At 35.3% G+C, this 20,255-nt stretch overlaps 1 protein-coding gene across 2 annotated transcripts in view; it reads right to left on the minus strand.

The window, feature by feature from the left end:
- Positions 1-20,255, minus strand: part of SASS6 (SAS-6 centriolar assembly protein) — a 57,820-nt gene that overhangs the window by 11,716 nt on the left and 25,849 nt on the right. For both annotated transcript variants that reach the window (XM_003990361.6, XM_045036272.1), the window contains 7 exons: positions 18,411-18,602; positions 15,653-15,847; positions 15,460-15,549; positions 15,205-15,384; positions 14,759-14,840; positions 13,691-13,827; positions 11,299-11,427 (listed from right to left, as the gene is read on the minus strand). In XM_003990361.6, the coding sequence (XP_003990410.2) occupies positions 11,299-11,427; positions 13,691-13,827; positions 14,759-14,840; positions 15,205-15,384; positions 15,460-15,549; positions 15,653-15,847; positions 18,411-18,602 (1,005 nt within the window). The remainder of the gene's footprint in view (positions 1-11,298; positions 11,428-13,690; positions 13,828-14,758; positions 14,841-15,204; positions 15,385-15,459; positions 15,550-15,652; positions 15,848-18,410; positions 18,603-20,255) is intronic.

A 20,255-nucleotide genomic window follows, 5' to 3' on the forward strand; every position in this document is an offset into this window, starting at 1 on the left:
ATGGTAAGTATAAACCAAAAACCTATAGCAGGTACACATAAGAGAAAGAAATCCAAGCATAACACTAAAGAAAGTCATCAATCACAAGGGAAGAGAGCAACCGAAGAAAGGAACACAGAAGAACTACAAGAACAACCAGAAAACAATAAAATGGCAATAAGTACATACTTATCAAGAATTACTTTAAAAACGTAAAGGAACTAAATGGCCCCATCAAGATACAGGGTGATGGAATGTTCCCATAACAAAACAAGCCCCATCTATATGCTGCCTACAAGAGACTCACTTCAGACCTAAAGACACATAAAGACTGAAAGTGAAGTGAAGAAAAAGATATTCCAGGCAAATGGAAACAAAAAAAAAGCCTAGGTAGCAATACTTACATCACACAACAGACATTAAAGTGTAACAAGAGACAAAGAAGGTCGTTACATGATAATAAAGGGATCAATCCTTAAAGGGAACAGAACTGTAAATATCTACCCACTCAACACTGGAGCACTTAAATACATAAAGCAAATATTAACAGACATAAAGGGAGAAATTGACAATAATACAATAATAGTAGGGGACTTTAACGCCCCACTTACATCAATGGATACTGTATCCAGGCAAAAAATCAATTAGGAAACAGGATCTTTATATGACATGTTAAAATTTTTTTATTTTATTTTTTATCTTTATTTGTGAGAGAAAGAAAGACCTCGAGGAAGGGATATGGGTGAGGAGAGGAAATAGTGGAGGAAAGAGGGAGAATCCCAAGTAGGCTCCAGGTTCAGCACTGAGCCTGACATGGGCTTGATCCCATAACCCTAGGATTATGACCTGAGCCAAAAATCAACAGTCAGAGGCCCAACCAACTGAGCCACCCAGGCACCCTGACATATTAGACCAGATAAACTTTACAAATATATACAGAACATTCTACCCCAAACCAATAGAATACACATTTTTTTTCAAAACACGTGGAACATTCTCCAGGACATATCATCTCTTAGGCTACAAAACAAGTCTCGATAAATGTTAAGATTGAACTCCTATCAACTATCGTTTCTGACAATCATTATGAAAGAAATTACAAGAAAAAAATTGGAAAAAGTACAAACACATGCAGGCTAAACAACACACTACTAAATACCCACTGGGTAAATGAAGAAATCAAGGAGGAAGTAGAAAAATACACTAAGTAAAATAAAATGAAAACACACCAGTCCAAAATCTACAGGATGCAGCTAAAGCAATTCTAAAGAGGAAAATTTATAGTGATAAAGGCTTACCTCAAAAGACAAGAAAAAAATCTCAATCTATCTAACTTTACATGTAAAGGAACTAGAAAAAGAACAAAGCCGAAGCCAGTACAAGTAAAAAAAAATAAAAGATCAGACCACAAATAAATAAATGAAACAGAGACTAAAAAAACACTGGAACAGATCAATGAAATCAGCTGGTCCTTTGAAAAGATCAACAAAATTGACAAACTTTTAACTAGACTCATCAAGAACAAAAGAGGAACCAAATAAATAAAATCAGAAGTGAAGGAAGTAGCAACTGACACCATAGAAATGCAATCGATTGTAAGAAACTAAAATGAAAAATTATACACCAACAAATTCAACCCAGAAGACAAGGACAGATCCCTAAATATACACAATCTTCCAAAACTGAATTAGGAAGAAACAGAAAATTTGAACAAATTTCCAGTAAAAAAAAAAAATAACAGCAACCAAAAAATATCCAACAAATTAAAACCCAGAACCAGATGGATTCAGAGGTGAATTCTATCTGACATTTAAAGAAGAATTAATACCTAGTTTCTCTTTAGTCTATCCCGAAAAAAAGGAACAGGAAAGAAAGCCTCAAATCATACATTCTATAAGACCAGCATTACCCTCATATCAAAACCAGACAAAGACACTACAAAAAAGGAAAACTATAAGCCATATCCCTGAAGAACATGGATATAAAAGTCCTCAACAAAATATTAGCAAACCACATACAACATAATTAAAAGGATCATTGACCATGATTGAGTGGGATTTATTCCTGGGATGCAAGGGATGGTTCAATACCTGCAAAACAATCAACATGTGAAACACCACTTTAACAAAAATAAGAAAAATATCATCTCAATCACTAAATAAAAATCATTTGACAAAGTCAATATCCATTCATGATAAAAAATTTTCAACAAAGTGGGTTTAGAGAAAACACCTCAACATAATAAAGGTCATATATGATAAACTCACAGCCAACATCATACTGAATAGTGAAAAATTGAAACCTTTTCCCCTAAGATCAAAAACAGCACAAGGATATCCACTCTAGGTACTTTTATTTGACATACTACTGAAGTCCTAGCCACAGTAGACAAGAAAAAATCAAAGGCATCCAGATTGGTAAGTAATAAGTTAAATAGTCACAATTTGCAGATGACATGATACCAAACATAGAAAACCCTAAATGCTCTACAAAAAAACTATTGGAATAAGTGAATTCGACAAAATTGCAGAATATAAAATTAATATACAGAAATTGGTTATTCCTATACACTAATAATAAAGTAGCAGAAAAGGAAATTAAGAAAATAATTCCATGCACCCCTATATTGATTAGAGCATTATTTACAATAGCCAAGTTACAGAAGTAGCCCAAGTGTCCACTGATTGATGAATGGATAAAGAAGATGGGGTATATATATATACGATGGAATATTACTCAGCCATAAAGAATGAAATTTTGCCATTTGCAATAAAATGGTGGAGCCAGAGAGTTTCAGCAAAATAAGTTAGAGAAAGAAAAATAACCATATGATTTAATTCACATGTAGAATTTAAGGAGGGGGAAAGGGGGGGAAAATAAGAGAGAGACAAATTAAGAGACTCTTATTTACAGAGAATTGATGGTTACGGGGGGGGGGGGGGGGGTGAGGGGATAGGCTAAATAGCTGATGGGGATTAAGAAGTGCACTTGTGATGGGTGGCTAAATTGGCTAAGCATCCAACTTTGGCTCAGGTCACGATCTCGTGGTTCATGAGTTCCAGTCCTGCATCGGGCTCTGTGTTGACAGCTCAGAGCCTGGAGCTTGCTTTGGATTCCGTGTCTCCCTCTCTCTCTGCCCCTTCCTTACTCATGCTCTCTCTCTCAAAAATAAATAAACATTAAAAAAAAATGGACAAAAGATTAAATAGATGTTTTACCAAAATAAATACACTGATAACAAACAAGCACATGAAAAAATGCTCTCAGCTTCATTAGCTATTAGGGAAAATGCATGTTAGAAGTCACAATAAGAGATTTCTATATACCTATTAGAATGGCTAAAAGTAAACAATTCACCATACCAGCTGTTGTCAAGAATATAATGTATCTTGAATTCTCAGACTGCTGATGGATGGTTCAACCACTTTTGGAAAAGTTTGGTAGTTTCTTAAAAATGAAATATGTATCTCCAGCCATTCCATTTCTAGGTATTCACCTTAGAGAAATACAAAGACTTATACACAAAAAATCACAAGCAGCTTTATTTGTAATAGCCCAAAACTGAAAGTGACTGAAATGTCTATCAAAAGGTGAAGAGATAAACAAATGGTGGCATATGCATTCAATGATATACTATTGAGCAATTAAAAGAACTGGTGATACACACTACAACCTGGATAAACCTCAAACATGGTGAAAGCAGACAGACAACAAAAGCTTCATATTGTATGATTCTATTCATATGAAATGTAATGAAGCAAATGTATAGACAGAAAGCAGATCAGTACTTGCCTAGGGCTGGGGGCAAGAGTGTGGATTAACTACAAATAAGCACTAGGGAACCTTCTGGGGACATGTAAATGCTCTAAAATTGGACTGTCATAATGGTTTCACAACTCTATAAATTAATTAAAATTACTGTACTTTAAACTTAACCATTGGAGAATTTTATGGTATATAAATTATACTTTAGTAAAGTTTTAAATTTTTCTTTAAAAAGTACCACAAAGAATAAAAAGACAAGGCAAAAATTGGAAAACAGTACGTTAACATATAAAACCCACAGCAGACTAGTGACCAAGATATATATAAAAAATGCTTATGATGTCATTTTTTAAGGGCTACACATCTCAAGCAAACAAATGGATAAAGAAATAGACATTTTATAGATGACGAAACCAACTATAAATACAAAGCTGATGTTTCACAATAATGAGGGAAATACTAATTTTCATCATAATCACCAGACAGACAAAATTATCTTTGACCCAGTTACTTTTAAGAATTTATCTCACATACAGAAGATGTGGTGTGTGTGTGTGTGTGTGTGTGTGTGTGTGTGTGTGTATATATATATATACACACACACACACAATGGAATACAGCTCAAAAAAAAAAATCTTGCCATTCGCAACATGGATAGAACGAGACAGTATAATGCTAAGTTCAGTAAGTCAGAGAAAAATAACATATGATTCTACTCATATGTGGAAGTTAAGTAACAAATGACTAAAGGAAAGAGACAAACCAAAAAAAAGACTCTTAACTATAGAAAACAAACTGATAGTTACCAGAGGGTAAGGGGATGAGTGGATAGGTGAAATCAGTGAAGGAAATTAAGAGTACACTTTATCTTGATGAGCACTGAGTAATAGAATTACAGAATTACTATATTATATACCTGAAACTAACTTAACTATATATGTTAACTATACTAGAATTAAAATAAATTTTTAAAAAGAAAGAAAAAATGAAAATAAGTAAATAAGAATTTATCTTACAAATCTACTGGTAAAAGGCCATAAAGATACATATTCAAATATAATTGCTGAAGCACGGTATGAATATCTAGATTGAAAACAACCTGATCATCCATTAACAGAGCACTAGTTAAATTAAGTATAGTACCTGCATATACTGGAATACTAAGAAATCATTAAATAACAAAAATTAACATTCTAATACATAGAAACGGACCTATTCCATAATACTACTACTGAATGAAAAAAAGCAAGGCACAGAACAGTGGGCATGTACTATTTATGATTACATATACACTCATGTATACACACATATTTATACATGTACACACATATATCCTGTGTATGTTTTAAGTATTTTTGGAACATAGCATAAAAAACTCCGAACAATGATTTTCTCTGAGGAGAAAACTGGGGACCACGGGAGGGACATTTAGATAGTATATCCTTCCTATACATTAGGAAGCTTCCCATGCTCATATATTACTTTTTAAAATAGTTAACACAAAATAAGCAAAAATTAATTTAGAACCACATGGTGAATGAAGTATTGAGTCTGAGAAATGTTATCTCTAGATAAAATCTGTCTCTGAATACACATTGTGGGCTAAACATTATCAAGATAAACCAATCATCTGATCTTAGATAGCTACTTTGTCATGGCAGAAAATCCTCACATTACAGCCTCAATGATGAAAACTGATCATGTATGACCCTAAAGGTTTATCCCACACAAGAATCAGAATGAGACACTCTGAAAGTGTTTAAAGTGATTTCACTACAAGCATTTTCTTTGACATCAAAAACATCTTCTTGATAACAGTTCTGTTTAAAAGATACTCTAGTTACCAATCATAATGGAGTTTTCATCACAAAACATAAGCACCATACGGGCAAGGACTTTGTCTTGCTCAGTGCTGTCTCTTGCAACTAGAACAATGTATGGCCATAGTAAAACTTCATTAAATAAATATTTATTGAATGAATGAATCCTTGCCTACTGTCTTCAAAAACAAAAATTATTTTGTCTATCTTACTTAAGAAATTATCAAATTTGTTTTAAATGGAAGCTATTTATTCATTCGTTCTACTCATATGTGGAATGAGAAGGCACATGCAAACAGGGAAGAGGGACAGAGGAAGAGAATGAGAGAATCTTAAGCAGGCACCATGCTCAGTACACAGTCCGACACAGAGTCAATCCCATGACCTTGGGATCATGACCTGAGCCAAAATCAAGAGTCAGGACACTCAACTGAACAAGACACCATGACATTATGAAATGTTCTATTTGTCAGCATGCCACAATCTTTTAAAACACTCCTCTCTATTTCCTTCAGCATGAATTTGTTTCTTGCCTAATTTATGTTAATTTAACTCATTTTATTTTACATCCTCACAGTTAAGCATCTACTTGAATGTACTAAATCCCAACAGTATGGGGCGCCTGGGTGGCGCAGTCAGTTAAGCGTCCGACTTCAGCCAGGTCACGATCTCTCGGTCTGTGAGTTCGAGCCCCGCGTCGGGCTCTGGGCTGATGGCTCAGAGCCTGGAGCCTGTTTCCGATTCTGCGTCTCCCTCTCTCTCTGCCCCTCCCCCGTTCATGCTCTGTCTCTCTCTGTCCCAAAAATAAATAAACGTTGAAAAAAAAAATAAAAAATAAAAAAATAAATCCCAACAGTAACATTTAAAGACACCAGATATATCACAATTTCAATGTCATGAAATAAAATGGTTTCTTTTTACTTCAACTAAAAAGATCATGTTTTAATCACAATATCTGCTAGCACCAGACTAACCAGATCTGTGGTCTCAAAGTAGGTGGTGATAATACCATGCATTGAGGTAGGAGAAGAAAATCTTATAAATTTGATTTATATATACTTTCAATTTCACTCTTTAATTTCTGAGTATTCTATTAGTAGTATTTAATAGATAAAATAATAAATCACTTATCATGTCCCAGGCACTATTCTAAACAAATATATTAACTTACCTAACCTTCACAATAACCCAGTAAAGGAGATAAAATTACTGCTTTACTTTACAAGTAGAGACACTGAAGCATGAAGAGTTAGATGCCTGTTTTTTGTGTTTCAGTGACTGAACCAATTCACATTGACAAAGACAGGATTTAAATTCTAACATCAGATTCCACCTTCTTAACCAGTAAACTATACTGTATATAATATGCATAGTAATATAAGCATACAATTCACAAATAAATATTCATGTGTTAAAGATTCAAGCTCAAAGTGTTTTTAAAACCGTTTTCTTTTGTTTTTTAACTGTTGAGGATACAAGATCAAAAGAATACAAAAATCAATGATATAGGAAACTCTAGAAGTCTTGCTTCTAAGAATACCCTTGTTATAATGACTTCTCCAATTCCAGAAGAACAGTAAGAAAGGTAATCTTGTGAGCCATAATTACTCCTACAAACTAGGCAACTATCTGGAAAGAGTCTGTAGTATTTCTTGTCCTCATTTGGGACATTATATATTTTCTTGGAAAGCTGTTTAAAATAAAGAAGCAATATGGAAAACAATGTGGGGTTTCCTCAAAAAGTTACAAATAGAGCGGCGCCTGGGTGGCTCAGCTGGTTAAGTGCCCGACTCTTGATTTTGGCTCAGGTCCTGATCTCACAGCATGGATTTAAGCCCTGCATTGGGCCCTGTGTTAACAGCATGGAGGGTGCTTGGGATGCTATCTCTCCCTACCCCCCCACCCCACCCCTTCCTCACTCGTGCACACGCATACTGTTTCTCTCTCAAAATAAAAAACTTTTTTTTTTTTAGATTAAAAATAGAACCACCTTATGATCCTGCAATCAAACTACTGGATATTTATCCAAAGAACACAAAAACACTAATTCAAAGGGATACATGCACCCCTATGTTTATAGCAGTCCAAGTGTCCACCAACTGATAAATGAATAAAGATGCAGTACATATACAAAATGGAATATTATTCAGTCATAAAAATGTGAAATCTTGCCTTTTGCAACGACATGGATGGAACTAGAGATTGTAATGCTAAATGAAATACATCACAGAGAAAGACAAATACCATATGATTTCACTCGTGGAATTTAGGAACAAAACAAACAAGCAAAGGAAAAAAATGAGAGTCAAAGCAAGAAACAAGACTTTTAATTACAGAGAACAATCTGATGGCTACCAGAGGAGAGGGGGAAGGGGAGATGGGTTAAATAGGTGGTGGGGATCAAGGAGTGCACTTGTGATGAGCACGCAGTGATGTATGGAACTGCTAAATTACTGTAGTGTACACCTGAAACTAATAACATTGTTAACTAACTGGAATTAAAGAAAGTTAGAAAAAAATGAAAAAGCAATTCAATCATAATTCTCAAGACAAAATTTGATCCCAAGATGCAACCACACTTGAATATGCAGATATTCATGAAGAAACAATAATATTCAAGAAACCACTAAAAAGAAAGAAAAGAAAAGAAAAGAAAAGAAAAGAAAAGAAAAGAAAAGAAAAGAAAAGAAAAGAAAAGAAAGAGAAAAGGAAAAACAGGTGTTGGCAAGGATGTGGAGAAAAAGGGACCCTCATATACTGTTGTTGGGAACGCAAACTGGTGCAGCCACTGTGGAAAACAGTATGGAGGTTCCTCAAAAAATTAAAAAGAAAATTGCCATATGATCCAGTAAATATCAGGTATTTACCCAATGAATATGAAAACACTAATTCAAAAAGATATATATACCCCTATGTTTATGGCAGCATTATACACAATAGCCAAATTATGGAAGTAACCCAAGTATCCATCAAGAGATGAAAGGGTCATGATGATGCAACACACACACACACACGCACGCATGCACGCACGCACTGGAATACTATTCAGCCATAAAAAAGAATGAATCTTGCCATTTGCAATAAATAACATGGATGGAGCTAAAAGATATAACAGTATGTGAAATACGTCAAAGAAAGACAAATACCCATGATTTCACTCATGTGGAATTTAAAAAACAAAACAAGCAAAGGAAAAAAAAGAGATAAACCAGAAAACAAAATGATGGTTACCAGAGGGGGGTCAGGAGGGATGGATGAAATTAATGAAGAGGATTAAGTATACATTTATTTATTTTTGCCCTTGAAACTTTCCAGTATTTGCTAGTCTTTGTTTTCATCTTTTATTTTTTTTTTTATTTTTTTAAATTTACATCCAAATTAGCATCTAGTGCAACAACGATTTCAGGAGTAGATTCCTTAATGCCCCTTACCCATTTAGCCCATGCCCCCTCCCACACCCCCTCCAGTAACCCTCAGTTTGTTCTCCATATTTATGACTCTCTTCTGTTTTGTCCCCCTCCCTGTTTTTATATTAGTTTCCCTTCCCTTATGTTCATCTGTTTTGTCTCTTAAAGTCCTCATATGAGTGAAGTCGTATGATTTTTGTCTTTCTCTGACTAATTTCACTTAGCATAATACCCTCCAGTTCCATCCATGTAGTTGCAAATGGCAAGATTTCATTCTTTTTGATTGCCGAGTAATATTCTGTGGTATACACACAAACACACCACATCTTCTTTATCCATTCATCCGTCGATGGACATTTGGGCTCTTTCCATACTTTGGCTATTGTTGATAGTGCTGCTATAAACATTGGGGTGCAGGTGTCCCTTCAAAACAGCACACCTGTATCCCTTGGATAAATACCTAGTAGTGCTATTGCTGGGTAGTAGGGTAGTTCTATTTTTAATTTTTTGAGGAACTTCCATACTGTTTTCCAGAGTGGGTGCACCAGCTTGCATTCCCAAAGTGTACATCTTGATGAGCACTGAGTAATACATAGAATTGTTGATTCACTACATTATACATCTGAAACTAATATAACACTCTATATTTATTATACTGGAATCAAAATTTAAAAATAAAATATGGACAAATAAAGTTAATGAACAGTACAAGAATTACTTAACATTGTAAAAAAACAATAGTAATCCTCTGAACACACATATCTAATGCTCTTTAACAAGCAATGAAAGAAAAGCCACCTAAGTGCATCTAAATACTCTTTACATAATGATATTCTAAGCATAAAACTCAGGTTTAGTTCTCATTTCATTGAGAATTCTCAATAGCTCCAGAGGACAGTTAATAAGGCTTTGGCAAAAAGGCATATGCCTAAGCAACACAGGCAGCTTATCTTCAGAGCAGCCCAAAACTAATTTAACAAAGCGTTTATTTGTAAGTTTGTTTATTTTTAGAGAGCACACAGGCAAGCAGGGGACAGAGAGGGAGGGAGAGAATCCCAAGCAGGCTCCACACTGTCAGTGCAGAGACTGACACAGGGCTTGATTTCATGAACAGTGAGATCACAACTTGAGCCAAGATTAAGAGACACTTCATCGACAAAGCCACGCAGGTTTCTTTTGAGAAAGTGTTTATAATAGCAATTTCAAAGTCCTCAGTTATTTTATAAAATATTCTTTTCAAAAATGTTTGTCTTGGGGCGCCTGGGTGGCTCAGTCAGTTAGGTGTCCGACTTCGGCTCAGGTCATGATCTCGTGGTCTGTGAGTTCGAGACCCGTGTCCAGCTTTGTGCTGACAGTTCAGAACCTGGAGCCTACTTCAGATTCTGTTTCTCCCTCTCTCTCTGCCCCTCCCCAGCTCATGCTCGGTCTCTCTCTGTCAAAAATAAATAAACATTAAAAAAAAAATTTTTTTTTTAATTTGTCTTCAAGATTTTTTAATTTTTTTTAATGTTTATTTATTTTCGAGACAGAGAGAGACAGAGCATGAACGGGGGAGGGTCAGAGAGGGGGAGACACAGACTCTGAAACAGGCTCCAGGCTCTGAGCTGTTAGCACAGAGCCGGACGCGGGGCTCGAACTCACAGACCGCGAGATCATGACCTGAGCCGAAGTCGGACGCTTAACCGACTGAGCCACCCAGGCGCCCCAAGATTTAGGAAAAAAAATTTTTTTGACCTAAAGTTAGTAATGAAACGGAATCAGTGGTTGGTCTGGTGGATGAAATTATTGTGAAGATAAAATTATACATATGAAAACAATATATAAACCTAAGACATTAGTAATAACAATGACAATGAAGAACTCAAGCAGGTAGGAAAAAAGTCTCAGCAAATAAATCAGATTTGAGGAAATGTTAGCCCTATGCTATTTAAGATGTTGCCAGAACTACATTGTAGAATATGCTATAATTCTGCCTTTTCAGACCTTTAAATCCTAGTAAAAGGATCCAAAAAGGTCACCATAGTTAATACATCAACAGTATGAAGTCAATAATCCTAGTTAAGTTTAAGAGTTGTAAAAGATTAAACACAGAATGAATAAAAATGGAGAAAGAGGTTGAATAGGAATCAAGTTTAAGCATACTGATGTCTACCTTTTTATAAATTACAGCGATTCAAGAAATACCATATAGAGCAGATAGTATTTCCTATAAGAATGAACTAGATATTCAATACTTAGCAAGTGATCAAAGGCTAAGGTAATTTTTAAAATTAAAAATATTTAATAAGCTGCTACACCTTGCCTCAAAAAGGTATTAATGTGTCTACCTTTGGTCCTGAAACTGGATGGATGTTATTTTTGGCAGATATAGGATGAGGAAAGGTATTCTGGAATGCAAATGCAGAGGAGACAGGATAACCAATCCCACAGGCTGGGTAGGTAAGTCTACCATCAACCTAAAAATAAAAACATAAAAAAGGTTAAGGATGAGACATTAGCATTTGCCAATCCAGGAGGCGTCAGCATCTGTTATAACAATTGAGTACTATCTTAGAGGCTAATCTTATCATGACGCCAAAACTCTGCTTTATTACATAGCATGAGGCTAGGATACCTTAAGGCTTTTTAAAGAGTGGCTATACAAGCTTGACAAAGTCAACCATTGGATCTGGCTTTGAACGGAGTTCAAACAGCGGCCTCTCTAAACCTCTCTGAACACCTGGGTTCCCTACAGGCCTTCCATTCCTAAAAAAAGGGATGCTGGAAGGATGGAGTCACAGTTCAATAAGCCAATCAGATATAAAATAAAAATAATTTTCCACCAAAATGAGTATAAACAGCACAGTGCCTGACATGGGGCTTGAACTTATGAACAGTGAGATCACGACCTAAGTCAAAGTCAGACACTTAACCAGCTGAGCCACCCACGGACCCCAAGACATGTTCTTACATGGACTACCTGACACAATAACTGGCTTTGTCAGTGATTTTCAATATGGTGACACCACCACTAACCAATGTTATGAAAATAGTTTATTTTTATAAGAGCGCAACTGAAACACAAATCTTAGGAAGCAATTATGTACATCAGTGCTTACATGACAAAAAATACCTTTTACAAAGTCATGAAGGTCAAGCCTGTCAAATTTTTTCAAGTTTGTCATTCACCAGTGGGCACTTCTTTCTACACCTTTTTCTATTTAGCAAAAATCCATTCCTCTCTTTAAACATCAAGTACTATCTGATTAAGTACTACCTGATTTATTGGGATAGATTTAAACTTCAATTAAGTGTTCACACTTTAAATCCTCTGCCAGTGCTCTCCAACCAAAAACTACCAGAAACGTATCTTTAGGTTACACCCTGGGTTTACTGCTCCTTGCAAACAATGAAGACTGCACACTGTGGGGAACCTAGTAAAAGGGACGTGGCAGTATGAAGGTGTTAAAGGGACTTATTTATTGGACTTATGTGTTAGGTGGTTTAAGGGAGAGTTTAATAAAGTGTGGCTTTGTTGTGGGTTGGATGCTATCTGTAAATAAGGATAACTGTGTGACTATCTGAAATAAACCTTGTAAGTCAGGAAGAATGTACTAAGGCCAAAACAATAATTGGTAATGAAGCAACAACCAACCACATTAGCCAGGATAGGACAAAATTTGTGTAGTTTTGTGGCTTGGCAATGATTTTTTTAAAATTGTGGTCTGACATGATTATGAGGTGGTCTTGTTTTTGTCTTGATCCGTCAGTCACAAAGTGGCCTTGCCTGATGTTGATTTTCTGTTATATTGTTTGTTCAACAGGAGAGCCCCAATGCCTAGTTGTGAGTGCCAGGACAGCTCTCCTAGCAACACCGGGGCGTTGCTGATAGCAGCAAGCCAGCTCCCAGACGTAAGGAGCTGCTCTTCTGTTTCCCCTAATTTCTTGCAAGGAAAAAGCTCCTGGTACTGGGAGCTAGAAAGCTTATATTTCCTAACTAGTTCCTTCAGGAATCTAGAACTGACAAGCTTGATAAAAGGACACTTCTTTCTCTCTCTGCCCCCCCACCTCCTGTTTTTCAAATAGAATTCAGTTTTAGGCTCCATCTGTCACAGTTCCAAACTTGAGCCCAAAGCCTATTCTCCCTTCTTAAGGCCCCGTGAATACTGTAAGCTTTTCAGCACATGTGGCATTACTTTAGTTATGAGTGATTTCTATATGAATAAAATCTTAAAAAGAAGTGTGCCCTTGAAAAATAGCCTCTTTGCTAAGAGCAAGTATACCTATATGTCACACTTCCAATAACTGTAGGACTAGTAACTGCAGGACTCTAATAATAACTGTGCTGATAACTGCAGGACTCTTTAAAGTTTAAATCCCATTTCTCACTGTTCTTATAATTTGCATACCTGAAATATGCATATTAGTACCGGCACCTGAAGTCATGGAAACTTCCTCACAGTCTGGGAATATTTTTGTTTCAGGAAATGTACTAAGACCACTCACATGATTTTTTTTTTTAAGTTTGTTTGTTTGAGAGAGAGAGAGAGAGAGAGAGAGCGCGCGTGCGCACAAACGGGAGAGGGAAAGAGAATCCCAAGCAGATTCTGCAGCCCCACACATATCTCGAACTCACGAACCGTGAGACCATAACCTGAGCCAAAATCAAGAGTCACATGCTTAACCGAATGAGCCATCCAGACGCCCCAACGACCGCTCACACCTTAGTTTAAATCTTACCACATTAGAATTAGGAGAAATCCCACTTCTGATTGCGTTGCTGCTCGAATGTACAGGCGGAGTGGTGGACGGTCCCAATACATCTTGCTTTCTCACTAGCTGATTTTCATTTAGTTCTTTATTTAACCATGTGATTACTTAAATAAAAGAACAAAACAAGATAAAGAATTTTGATTATTTTTTTCTAATTACTTTAAACATTTAAAAATTATACTGAGATTTTTAAAATGTTAAGTCTTTAAGATTACCTTATATCACAGGAGACTACAGGTTTACCTAAATTTTTGTCATTAAAGACTCTTATTTGAGCAACCACCACATAGAACTCCTTAACCTATTACAATCCGAAACATGTATTTCTGCTAGTCAAGGATCTCTTTCAAGGCTTTCATTTCTAGAATAATATCTTAGTTTACTTAAAGTTCCCACTCTTATCTGATAACCAATACTAAACACTGAGAAAATGTTATAGGCTTGATCTTATATTTTTGTTTCAAATAATTCATGTTGTTACTATTAGGTAAATACAGCAATTAAACAAGGTGTAGTGAAGAACTTTAATCAGTGAAGAACTTAAGTTATCGTTAATATTTTCAACACTTAATTTTGGGTTACTGACACATGTAATATGGTTTTCTTCAGAATGGTAACCGTTTTACAGGGCAGCTGATATATAAGTTACTGTAGCAAAGACATGGAGACAGTATATTTAAAACAGAAATTATCTGTATGGAGCAGTATCTTGATCTACCTGGACTTTTATGAATTCAAATAACATTTTCAGATTAAGAGTACAGTTACAAACTTCTTTTACATAAAAAGTTAAGGGGCGCCTGGGTGGCTCAGTTGGTTAAGCTTCTGACTTCGGCTCAGGTCATGATCTCGCGGTTCGTGAGTTCAAGCCCCGCGTCGGGCTCTGTGCTGACAGCTCAGAGCCTGGAGCCTGTTTCAGATTCTGTGTCTCCCTCTCTCTCTCTGACTCTCCCCTGTTCATGCTCTGTCTCTCTCTGTCTCAAAAATAAATAAATGTTAAAACTTTTTTTTTAAAAAAACAGTTAAAATACTTACACTTTTCATTATTTTTTAGAAGCTGTTTGCTTTCTTCAAGTTTTTGAACTGTAGCTTCTAATTGTTCTTGTAATTTGCATACCTGAAATATGTCAATCCTCATAAGTATAATAAAAATTGAATAAAAACTGAAACGTATTTCTATTAATAATTGATTACTGTTAACTGTTATTAAATAGAATGAATTATAGCTCTCCTGTGTAACTGTGTATCTATATATGTATATACACATATACGGTACATATATATGAACACTCAAGGTACCTGAGTCATGATAACTAACTTTTCACGTTGTAACACATTAACTTCTGTTGAAAGGTTGGGGGGGGGGGGGAAATCAAAGATATTATCGAATATAACAAAATGGAAATTTAAAATCTACATCTAAGAAAATTTGTTAAACTTTGCAAATAGTCACACATGCAAAAACAGAAAATATTCACCACCTCTTGCTCTTTAATTCGGAGAGACTGTCCAACATCTTGTAATTCCTTTTGTTCCTTTTGTAATTTTTCTTCCTTCTCAGCTAAGAGTTTCTCTTGCTGAATAGTTACTGTATTCTTCAGTTTCAATTTACCCATTAAAGTTTTCAGATCTCCCTGCAACTTCTTGATAATTTCATTTGCCTGTAAAAGAGCTTCATATGTATATCTCTACTTAATCCAAAGAAATTTAATATTCTGTTATTTTTAAAAACGAACCTTAAGAAGTTCCGCTGATAATGATTTTATTGTAGCTTCAAGTTTTCCTAGTTGTACCTGATTTTTCTCACCATTTTCTTCTAAAGCCACCTGATACATTTTTAAAAACATGAATTAATAAGATGCTTGTGTTTAAGAAAAGCATCACTTGTAAATGTAATCATCAATGTGTTTCAAAAATGTTTAAATAGACCTTTTGTTCCTGGATTGTATCAAATGCTTCTTTTGTTCTTAAAACAAGCTGGTCCTTATCCTTGATTTCCTGTTCTAAAACAGCCACTTTTGTTTGTAGCTGATTAATATGCTTTTCTTTTTCATGGCATTCAGCATCTAGGGTAGAATTTTCTCTTCGCAAAGAGAGAACTTCTTGCTTAGCCCGCTGGAGCTCCTACAGAAAGAAAAAAAATGATGCAGCATAAAAAAGAGAAGTTGGCCCACTATGGTTATTTATAATTAAGATGTTTAAAATATTTTAAAAATACCTTTAATAATTTTAAAGTTCTACTATTGATTTTTTAAAAAAGGATTTGGATATCCCTCTAAAGGTATATGCAACTTGTAGATTTGAATAATAATTGTAAAATATACTAATATCTAATTCAATGACAACAAGGAAAATAATCCTCATTTATGAATAAATTACTACAACTCTAAAAAACTAGTAACAAGGATTTTTTGGTATCTTGAAATTTACACTTTAAAAAAATCATTCGTCATAAACACCCATTATAACAGAATTTCAAAAACATAAAATAAATAACTAAATAAAAAGCCCTATCATTCTACCACGTAAGCGGTGGTTCTCAACCTACTATGCATATTGAAATCACCTAGGAAGCTTTAAAACTACTGGTGCCTGGTACCCTCCCCAAGAGAGTCTTATTTACAGTTAGTATGAGGTATGTCCTGGGCACTAGGGCATTTGAGCATTCTCCAACTGATCCGAAGGTTAGCCAAGGATGGCAGCTATGACCTAGAGTTAACATTTTGCTCTTCTTATATACACGGATTTTTTTTAGAAAGTGCTCATACTGTGCAGTTTTATAATCTAACTTCTTTAAATATTACAAATATCTTTCCATGTCAATAAATTTGTTAGCACTTCTGGATTCCCTCTTGGTTCACTCTTTAAAACAAAAACAAGCAAACATAATTGTTAATTAAAAATGGGTTATTAAAAATCTAGGGCAGATCACTCCCGAATCAGCTAATATCACCAAATACGCCAGTATACACAAGTCTCGTATATAGTATTCCTACATAACTTTCATAACAAAAACTTTACAAAATAATTTTATAGTATTATGCCATAGTGGTTTTAGAAGCAGACTATAACAAAAACTTTACAAAATAATTTTATAGTATTATGCCATAGTGGTTTTAGAAGCAGACTCTGCTGGATTTGAATACAAATCTAGGTTCTTCTGTGTAATCTTAGGAATTATTTTAACCTAAATCTCAGCTCCCTCATTTGTAAAACAGAATTAACACTTCATCAATTACTTCACTTAATCTTCATAAGAACCCTAATGCACCTTGCTTACCATAATGCCTGGTACATACTAAATAATAAATGGCAGTGAGCATCAAGTCAGGCTTTAGAGTTTCCTAAGCACAAGAGACTGGTGAAATGGAATGGGAAGTGTCATGAGCCCAAGTAACACTGGTGATCTTTTTTTTTTTTTTTCAATGTTTATTTATTATTTTTTTGGGGGGGACAGAGAGAGACAGAGCATGAACAGGGGAGGGGCAGAGAGAGAGGGAGACACAGAATCGGAAACAGGCTCCAGGCTCTGAGCCATCAGCCCAGAGCCTGACACGGGGCTCGAACTCACGGACCGTGAGATCGTGACCCGGCTGAAGTCGGATGCTTAACCGACTGCGCCACCCAGGCGCCCCTGGTGATCTTTAAATATGATAGACTTGGGGTGGTTCAATCAGTTAAGCGTCAGACTTCGGATCAGGTCATGATCTCACAGCTTGTGGGCTTGAGCCCCGTATGGGGCTCTGTGCTGACAGCTCAGAGCCTGGAGCCTGCTTTGGATTCTGTGTCTCCCTCTCTCTCTCTCTGCCCCTCCCCCACTCTCTCTCTCAAAAATAAATAAACATTAAAAAAATTTTAAAAATATACGATAAATTTAACAAAATCTACATTTTCTGATTAATTCATGACATTAATGTAAAATAATGCTAGGAAGGAGTCTAATATCAGGGCCAAAGCATCAACAATGTGTCACTATAGTAAGATTTAAGAAATGTCTCCGCTGACTGAAAGAACAAGGGAGTTCTAAAGACAAGCAAATAATAGAGGTTCCAATCCTTTCTCTTCTGCTTACTGGCTATGTGACCTTGGGCAAGTTACTTAACTTTTTTGTGCCTTAGTTTATCAGATGGCGATAATAGTACCTTCTTTAAGAGAACTGGAAAAAAAAATAATTAAAAAATTAAAAATAAATAAATAAATAAAAGAATTGTTACGAAAATTAAATGGTTTACTATATGTAAAATAGTTACACAGTGCCTGTCACATAGCATGTGTTCAGTAAGCGTAGCTACTATCATTACTAATAAACTATCATTATTATTATTAGACACAACTTCATATAGTTGTTTGGTATGTTAGGTAGGCTGAAAGAACCAGTCCTGTCAACACTGAATATACGGACCCATAGACACTGTGAGGATATTAAAACTACACTGATCACTGTGCCAATGACCTACCCCTCAAAACCTTAACTAAAAATACCCAATTTTACCTCAGTTCTGTTCTATCATTTTCTATCAGATTTTAGATTCTCAATTTTTTTGCATTGTCTGAACTGATTACCCTAACACCACCAAGAGAGCCTTGCAAAGCATTAGAGAAACACCATGCACACAAGTAATAAAGTCACCAAACTAAAACACTATTTTAAATTGGTGGTGGGGGGAACAAACTCAAAGTTCAATACCTCTTCCACACCAGAGAGTTTTGTTTTCAGTTCTCTGATGGTAGAGTCTCCTTTATATTTTCTTTCCATTAGGTCCTTATTAGCCGCTTCTAACTCAGATAATTTGTTTTGTAGCTGCTGGATGTTTCGTTGATGGAGGATTTCTAAATCTTTTTTCTGTTGTTCATGCTGCTGTTGACATTGTACCTGTGCCTATTATATAAAAATATAGTACCATAATTAAAACACACACACACACACACACACACACACACACACACACACACACACACACACAGAGGAAGATTTGAAGAAAAAAATATCTTAGTTGTTCTATATAATTATAAAATTTCCCTGTTTCAGAGGCTCTATTTTCAATTATGGATTTCATGAAGGAGAAAGGCCAACAAAGGCAAATTTACCATTATGATCTTGTTCTTAATTTCTGCTTCTCTTAAACCCACATACATTTAGAAGTAATAGTCTTCAAGTTAAGGGAAGAATGACATGATTATGTTAAAAAACTCCAAAATAATATAGTATGAACCTATTTGTGTTAAAAGTAAATAAGCGGATACACAGAGAATTTTCAGTATTCACTTTAAATACCATTATATTATTTCAGTTTTGTACAACAGTATATATTTTTTATAATTAAGAAAAGCCCTAAATTTATAAAATCGACAAGGTATTGTTCATTAGTTCAGTCTTACATTTAGTAGCTATGTTTTACCCATGATAAAATCTATTTAAGATTTTATTTTTAAGTAGTCTCTATATCCAGTGTGGAGCCTGAACTCACAACCCTGAGATCAAGAGTCACACACTCTTCTGACAGAGCCAGCCAGGCACCCTTTGCCATGATAAAATTTGAACATGGTAATAAATATGTAATCTTGTGCCTGTTTGAATCATACTACAAGCCTATCTTAATAATTTCTATTGATGAACACTATCAAATCCTAAATACCTTTCAAAAATACAGTATATTTTTCTGATTGTGAAAATACTCAGATATGTTCCGAATAAATTTATATTGACATCACCCATACACACAATAAACACATTTAACTAATTAAGACTAAGCCACTTACACAATTTAATCATGATTCTTATTCCTTTAGCATTTATACCTTCTCATACCACTAAAACACTCTATAAACACTTTAATAGCTGCATAATATTCCATTCCATGGATATATCATAATTCATTTAAACTCTGCATTACTATGGACATGGACTTTCCAATTTTTCACAATTAGATATAAAACTATGATTGCTTTTATATGCAGACATACATCCAAAATTTGGATTATTTCATGGGGCGCCTGGGTGGCGCAGTCGGTTAAGCGTCCGACTTCAGCCAGGTCACGATCTCGCGGTCCGGGAGTTCGAGCCCCGCGTCAGGCTCTGGGCTGATGGCTCAGAGCCTGGAGCCTGTTTCCGATTCTGTGTCTCCCCCTCTCTCTGCCCCTCCCCCGTTCATGCTCTGTCTCTCTCTGTCCCAAAAATAAATAAACGTTAAAAAACAAAATTTGGATTATTTCCTTATGATCAATCACAGCTCAAAAAAATGTAAACAAATATAAAACTTGATGCAAGTTCCAAAACTGCATTCCAGACAAGTTGTCCCTATTCAAAAATTCCTACAGGAACAGAGGAGTGTCTCCCTCATAAAACACTTGGAGAATTTTATGTAACTACTTTAAAATTCACTCATCTTTTTAAAAAACGGAAAGGAGAGGAGAAGGGAAAATAGATATTGATAAAACAGAAGAAGTTCACAAACGACTGAAAATGCAGTGCTGGAAAAAACACTGAAAGAGCAATCAAGAAGAATAAAGAGAATAAACTGGTAAAGATGCT

The sequence above is a fragment of the Felis catus genome, chromosome C1, assembly GCF_018350175.1.
Source record: "Felis catus isolate Fca126 chromosome C1, F.catus_Fca126_mat1.0, whole genome shotgun sequence".
In the NCBI taxonomy this organism is placed as follows: Eukaryota; Metazoa; Chordata; class Mammalia; order Carnivora; family Felidae; genus Felis; species Felis catus.